The sequence below is a fragment of the Osmia lignaria genome, chromosome 12 (genome assembly GCF_051020975.1).
Source record: "Osmia lignaria lignaria isolate PbOS001 chromosome 12, iyOsmLign1, whole genome shotgun sequence".
Taxonomy (NCBI): Eukaryota; Metazoa; Arthropoda; class Insecta; order Hymenoptera; family Megachilidae; genus Osmia; species Osmia lignaria.
The window spans coordinates 9,559,689-9,566,988 of NC_135043.1; the positions used below are offsets into that span (position 1 = coordinate 9,559,689).

Genomic DNA, 7,300 nt, shown 5'->3' on the forward strand with positions numbered 1-7,300 from the left:
ATACTAAACATATAATTGCTAATGTTATTTGATTTGTATAAATAATTTATACGATTTCACCGAACAATTTTTATTTTTTAATTTCTTATATAAATAAAACGGAACATTATTCTATTTCATGTTTACATTTAAGTAGAGATTAAAATCTTTGATAATGAATATGTAAATATTTTGGTTTAAAATCTCAGAACATAATTTTATATTATTTGAGATTGTTAATTACAGAACAACTTTCTGTCTAATCATCAAATATACACGATGTATTATTATATGCTATTAAGTTATGTGCCAGCTTTTTTTAAGAAGCAAATATTAATGTATTTAAAATTTTGCATGCTTTAAAGAAATATACCATTTTGTGATGTATTTAAATAAATCTCAAACTCAGGCACCATCGGTACGTTTTTAAGAAACAAAAGCATATTAATGTATATAAATCTATACACATTTTTTACAGGTCTTTCATATTAGTTTCATTTTTGGATTTAAATCTAAAATTCTCCTAATTTTAGCCTTAGCCTTAGAACTATAAACGGAATAGACAATTTATGTGAAAAATTACATTATTTTGGATACTACATATTGAACATAAGAATAAATAATCTTTATTATACATTTACCTATGTATTAAAAAATATTTCATTCACATACTTGATAAATATGCTATTATAAAACTATGTTATGATTTAAAAGTACAAAAATGGTTGTACCATTTCAGGGTTATCATATCTGCATATTTTTTAAATAAAAGCACCATATTTAAAACACGATTTCTATATTGATATCATCTTATAATGCTTATTTAATTGATTTTGATTAATTTTTATCAATCGAATTCTATTAATATCTTCCTACACAAAATTATCTAATGATAAAAATAAGTTATTATTAATTTGCTGCTCGAATAATTATTTTCTCAAAAGATAACACTGAATGCTAAAAACGAGTGAATTTGTTTTTTAAAATAAATAATGCATAACTAAGCTAATCATCTGTAAAATAATACATTTAAATTTGTTCTGTGCTATTCACTTTTGTAATCTCCTTGGTACGTTTAAATAAAATTTATATAATATTCGACGAATTTTTCGCTACTTTACATTTTGGTACCATTGATTACATCAGTAATAAGTTATAACATAACTTAATACTTACTGCAACAAAAAATATTGCTTGCAATATATCTATATATATGTAACATTTAAACGATTATTTATGAGGTAACTTGTAAAAAATGTTATATAAAATTAGGAATAAAATAATTGATTATTATTATTGAAAATCATCAAATGAACATACGAAACAAATTTTTCTGTATAAAGTATGAAAAAGTACCTCCAGACTATTGTAAATTCATGTAATGAAGTATGAAATCGAAATTGAATAATGAAGTATCTTTCAAAACATAGGAACTTATTATTAAGAATGCAAATAATGATAATGAAGAAACTCCCTAGAATAGTTGCAGATGATGTTTTAAATAATCTATGTGATTTCTGTATGTAATTCATGCATAATACGTATATTAATTTGTATATAATAATCCATAATCGGATTCAATTTCTATGCCATAACAGATAATAATTTTATATTGTATATAGTATGAAATCATACCATAGAAAGACTATCAAGCACAGCATTAAAATCCATATCAGCAAATCACATAGCTGTATGAAAATATCTTTAAACATTTTTAAAGAGATTGCACGACATTTTTGGTCAGAATGAAGAATACGATTGTGACAACACGGGTTATCATTTAGAGTGTAAGTTTTCCTCTTCGTCATCGCTATAGTCATCACTCAAATAATAATTATTCCGTGAACATTCATAACGACCAGTCTTTTGCGGTGGTGGACTGTAAAGCAGAACATATTAATTATATACATTAAAATGTAATATAAATACGTAGCATTTCCACATATTTATATTCTATTTAAACAAATATTAGTATTTGTAAGGAATAAGGAAAATTAGATGCAACTTTAATAACAAGCATTGGTTAAATAGTGTATTAATTGCTTAAAATTATTGTATTAAAACAGTGGGATTATATACTAACATAACATGCTGCAAATGGGTGGTGTGAAGTATTGAAGGTTTTCATATAGAAGCAGTACAGAATGAAGTGGTGTTGCATGTTAGTCAATGGACTCAAATGCTGTGATGTACCTTGTCTGATCTTCATCATTATTGCTGCTATTACTCCCATTTGGACTGCCATCTCTTTTGGGACTTGCTGGAGGAGATAGTGCTTGCATTAAACGACCTTTACTTTCATTCCAAATTGTCGACTGGGAATAAAAAGAATTAGAATATATTTCAAATTCAAATTTTCTGTTTACATTTTTATATCATCATCATCAATAAATATGCAATACAATATTTGTAACAAAACACATACGAAACAAAAAACTACAACAAATTATTTTTTAAAAACAATCTTTAAAATAAAACCTTTATTTTTATCTATAAACATGTTTTATTAAAGAGAGTAAGAGTAACCGTGCATATCAAATAATGAAACTATTGTTTATTCTCTTGTAATGCATATTTTGCAATGTACCATTAACATGGAATATAAAATAATTAACAAAATTATTCCTCCATAAATGCTACCCACCAATCTGCCTTCTCTTCCAAACAGTAGAAGAAAAGCATCTATAAAGTCTCGAGATTTTTCTTCCCATTTACTAATTATGTCCATACGTTTTTCACCAATGTTCTCCATAACTCGTTTACCCTTATCTTTCAAATCATCAAATTTATTTTGTAAACGGAATTTCTTTTCCTATAATAGCACATTATGTGATATAAAGTGTGACCGTATATTATATTTAAAAAATATGGACTTACACTGAGAAAAGAAACATTGAGCTCTTTGGCACTGTAACCTCGTGCAAGATTTCTCCTTACATACATATCATAATCTTTGACTATTCTTGCTACAATATCTGATGTTGACACTCCTTCTGTCCTTTGAGTAGCCACAAACATACCCTTAGCTTTCAAACTTGCATAAACGTCTGTGCTGTCATCTGTCATATAGGGTATATCATCATGAGCAACAAAGTCAATCTATCAAATTAAACATCAGACAGTTAACGCTTCTTTAAGTATATCGCAAAAAAAAAAAAATTTATATATTTAATTTTACCTTATGTTTTGTAAGAAACTCATCATCCAATTCCCAAGGTGCATCCCTAACTACTTCATCTACATAACGACAATGCCTTACTGCATCGTATCTTTCAGTATCTGTCATGACTGTTCTGCCTTTTTTACTGTGTGTTAGTTCATCATTACAAACTAAAATATGATAAGAATTATAAATTTTACGAAAATCGTATATGTAACGTATTTAGAAAATACTATTTATTTCTTTTACCTCCAACAATAAGGTATACATTAGGGAAAATATTTTTTGCTTGTAAAAGTTGCCGCGCGTGTCCTTGATGAAATAGATCATAAATACCATCTGCATATACCCTGATTCTCCTTGGTGCTAAAACATGTACATTAACATTGTAAATGAAGTTAAAGAATTGTAAAGAATATTGAAGATACTTCTATTCAAACTAACCTTTGCCATTTTTTGCCATTTTCAATGTAATGCGTATATTATAATCACATGCATTTCTTTCAGCTAGTGCTTCTGGATCATCACTGAAAGGAGCTTCATTACAGATTGACTAAAATACATCAAGAAAAATATTAATAGTATAACTAAAATTATATGAAATATGTACAATAAGTATTAAGCATAATTTTAAAAATTAATATAAATAGATATTTGTTTATATTAATAACGAAAAAATTTTTATATCTAAGATAAAAAAAAATAATTTCAGTATTTTATATTTTTTATTTTAATGTATTTTACATATAATATAGATAATAGTTTAAATTTATTTTTAATATAAAAAAAATATAAAAATATTATACTGTATGGTACTAAGCAGTGGAAAAATTATTAAAAAAAAAAAAAAATAAATGAAACTCACTGGAAGTTCTTTGTGGTTAACAGAAATTTCACTACTACACTTTTTTAGTGAAATTTGACTTGATTCATTATTTGAATTCCTGTTGGTCCCCCAAGTCATTGTCACCAGCTGTTAATACCATTAAAAAAATGTATCTTTTTAAAAATGGGAATAAATTTACATGTCAATTTGATTTAATATTAAATTTTTATCACAATTTTAATTTATTCTTCTAACAAAAACAAACAAACTTTCTTCAATAATAATATCTTAATTATTTTAGATTAAATTTGTAACTATGTTGTACTAAATTCTTTATTTTTATATATATACATTGGAGCATGTGTTAATATTGTTACTCGCAAACCATTCCAACAAGACTATTTAAGGAATGGAATATCCACGTATTATATTAATTTAGATATGTTCATGATCTTGCATCACATCATACCATTATCATGAGTTCTTGCTTCTACATATGATATTAAAAGTATACTATCACTAACAGATTATAGATAATCCTTCCATGCAATAGTAATGTGTATATACATTTTGTATATAGTTAACATAATACCTTAGAAGATAAAATTAATACACATAGATATACCATACATAACATTGCTTACATTGTGATATTTTATATTAAACATAATAACTATGTATTGGCTGTAATTTAAATAGGAAACAAACTTACCAAGAATAAATTATAATTTTTAATTTATAAATATATTTAAATCTGATAGAGGAATGTAGATACTATGAAAGCAAAAAGCTATATTAAATCTAGTCTTCCTTTACAATTAATGAAAGTTATATAAAATATATATTAATACTTACAGGACAAATGGGAGAATCTTCTTTCGAGCATGATGCATCTTCCCCATTCTGAATATCTGAATATGGTGTAGAATTCAACATAATTTCTTCTCTCACACGCTTCCTAGACATTTTTTAGAGTTTCAATGTCAGATCCATAAAAACCCTACAAAACATGTAATAATTCAAGTTATTAACATAAGCAAATATGTGATATATGGATTATTAAAATACTGTGGTTAACTTCATTTAAATTGCATGCAAATTTATAAATTTATTGAAAGCTATAAAGCTACATATTCATATTCTGTTTCTTCAATAACAAGTTGGAAAATATTTCCTAACTGCTGGAAATATTATTTTAGAAAAATAAAAAATGTAAAATTAAAATTTTATTCAAAGTACTTTTAGATATGTATGAATTACTTATCAAAATATTGTTTTACATAATTAATAACCTATACAGTAATTAACGAACGTTTACCTGGCCTTTTAAAATTATCTTAAAATTATTGATCAATGTCATTAGTACAATTTGAGAATTACAAATCATTATTATTACAAAATAGTTGTAAATAGCCGCATAATCACAAAGAAGTGATTAAAAATGTGCCGAAACTTGTGTAAATTAATCATGTTTGGTGTTATTACATGTTACTGTTTGTTAAAAATTTACTGACATACATTTAGCCCCTGAAAAGCACCTAACATGTCAAAAATTATATTTTAAGGTTAAAACAAAGAACACACGAAACAAAATGTAACACAAAACAGTGAACTACAAATACAATATTTATACAACGTAATTAACAATTAAATTGTACAAGGAATGTGCAGAACTAAATCACTTGTTCACCCGGCATTCTCTAATTTATTGGCATGTGTAATGTCTATTATATATATATATATTTTTTGTACTTTAAAATTTTTATAAATTCCAAGTGAATTGATTGAACCTTTTCACGCCCTATTTTTTTCATATCGCACAACTACACCAGTAAGTAATAGTATATGACGAAAAATCGAAGTTCCGTTAAGAGTTTATTGAACTTGTAAATTTTGCCAAGTTGTGATACGAAATTTGTAGAAAAAAACTTATGTTAAATAAAAATACGTACAGACATTTATACAAATGTTACGTTTCATGTTACTATTACATACTATTTAACAACTGATGCAGCAGACGTCTGCCACGACACTTGTCGTGGATATTCTGCGCACTGCAAGCGTTTCAATGTGCAATCAGGGGCGGAATAACAGTACTATGAACCCCAACTAACGAACTAAGAAATATATGTGTATTCAAGGAATACGGGAATTACGAACGAGGACAAGAAGCCGTACCAATACCTTTATTTGAATCTAGTTTTCTTTTCACAACTGTCGGGAATAAAAGTACCAAAATATCGTGCTGCGGATGATTTTCAACCAGAATTTCTATAATTTATTCTAACTTTGAAAGAAAGAAGTCACGTAACAAGCTCGTAGGAGCTACGTATTCCAAATTTTATTGTCATAATTGGTTATATTTTTTTAAATGGTATTATAAGGAAAAATCAACGTAATTAAGATTATTCTGTTAATTACAATATAAACCTTATAAATATTATTATTTAAATTTTAGTACAAGCCTAAATAAGGCATACAATTATGAAAATTCGTTGAATGAGTAAATTATTCCTACGTACAAATAGTTTTCAATATGAATTACTGAATGTTTGAAATTGCCGCCTAAGATGTGAATTAGAAAATAGAATGAATACGATTTGTAGTCCTTATTTTTACGGTTTAAGATAACATACGGTTTTAAAACGTACAGTTACGTTGTTTAAGATTTCTTGATTGTTGGAGTAAATTAGTTAATAATTGCAATTTTAGCTATCACGATTAAATAAACATTAATTTTACACAATACAGTAATCACTTTTAATGTATAAAATACGTTTAAATACACCGAATATATGCGAATAGGTGTTTCACGATAGAACGAGCGCCAGTTACAAAAAGGGGGAATACTGATGACGTAATATCGGATGATCAGAAACGTCACATACTTGTAATATCACATGCGCACATATATTTTTAATTCAGAAAAAATGTGTAATGATTAATTGCCTTAATACCTATATCATTTAAGATAAAATTTTTATTAATACACGTTTCGCATTAAGATATAAAATTATATTTCAATGGTAATTTGAAAAACTAGTATCTTTTTTCCAATAATTAATTGTGAATGTAATTAAAATGATCATATTATATGAAATTCATAAGTATAGAATTAATACGAATTAAATTAATGGAAATTTCCATGCGTTTACAATATTCCCTCACAACTTAATCTGTATATATTTACCCTCGCTTTACTAATATGTTAACAGAACCGTAAATTTGAATCACGGCATAAAGCAAATATGCATAATTCAAAATAATATTCTATACCTCTTGTTTATAGTAAAATACAAGTTTACTTTTAACTAATAATTGTTCCAAGTTTATAA

At 26.1% G+C, this 7,300-nt stretch overlaps 1 protein-coding gene across 7 annotated transcripts; it reads right to left on the reverse strand.

Moving 5' to 3' along the window:
- Nucleotides 1-189: 189 nt before the first annotated feature.
- On the reverse strand, nucleotides 190-6,972 carry LOC117602645 (putative choline-phosphate cytidylyltransferase). 7 transcript variants are annotated; one of them, XR_013063216.1, is made up of 10 exons: nucleotides 6,617-6,972; nucleotides 4,821-4,965; nucleotides 4,005-4,112; nucleotides 3,584-3,692; nucleotides 3,389-3,505; nucleotides 3,158-3,309; nucleotides 2,857-3,078; nucleotides 2,624-2,791; nucleotides 2,063-2,294; nucleotides 190-1,858 (listed from the first exon to the last, which is right to left on the reverse strand). XR_013063216.1 is itself a non-coding variant. In XM_076691423.1 (10 exons), exons 2-10 carry the CDS (start codon nucleotides 4,929-4,931, stop codon nucleotides 1,756-1,758), a joined length of 1,212 nt encoding a protein of 403 aa, XP_076547538.1. In that variant the 5' UTR covers nucleotides 4,932-4,965; nucleotides 6,617-6,965; the 3' UTR covers nucleotides 205-1,755. The 7 variants fall into 7 exon arrangements, 6 of the variants coding, with proteins under 6 accessions (XP_076547542.1, XP_076547538.1, XP_076547539.1 ...); XM_076691423.1 differs by having other exon boundaries at nucleotides 205-1,858; nucleotides 2,173-2,294; nucleotides 6,617-6,965; XM_076691424.1 differs by lacking the exon at nucleotides 6,617-6,972 and adding an exon at nucleotides 5,961-6,104 and having other exon boundaries at nucleotides 205-1,858; nucleotides 2,173-2,294.
- Nucleotides 6,973-7,300: the final 328 nt, after the last annotated feature.

Coding starts and splice junctions, on each gene's coding strand:
- LOC117602645 (XM_076691423.1), bottom strand. CDS start 4,931: ATGTCTAGGAAGCGTGTGAGAGAAGAAATTATGTTGAATTCTACACCA. Junction 3,079..3,157: donor AGTTTCTTACAAAACATAAG/GTAAAATTAAAT, acceptor TTAATTTGATAG/ATTGACTTTGTTGCTCATGA. Junction 2,295..2,623: donor TTGGAAGAGAAGGCAGATTG/GTGGGTAGCATT, acceptor TTTTATTCCCAG/TCGACAATTTGGAATGAAAG.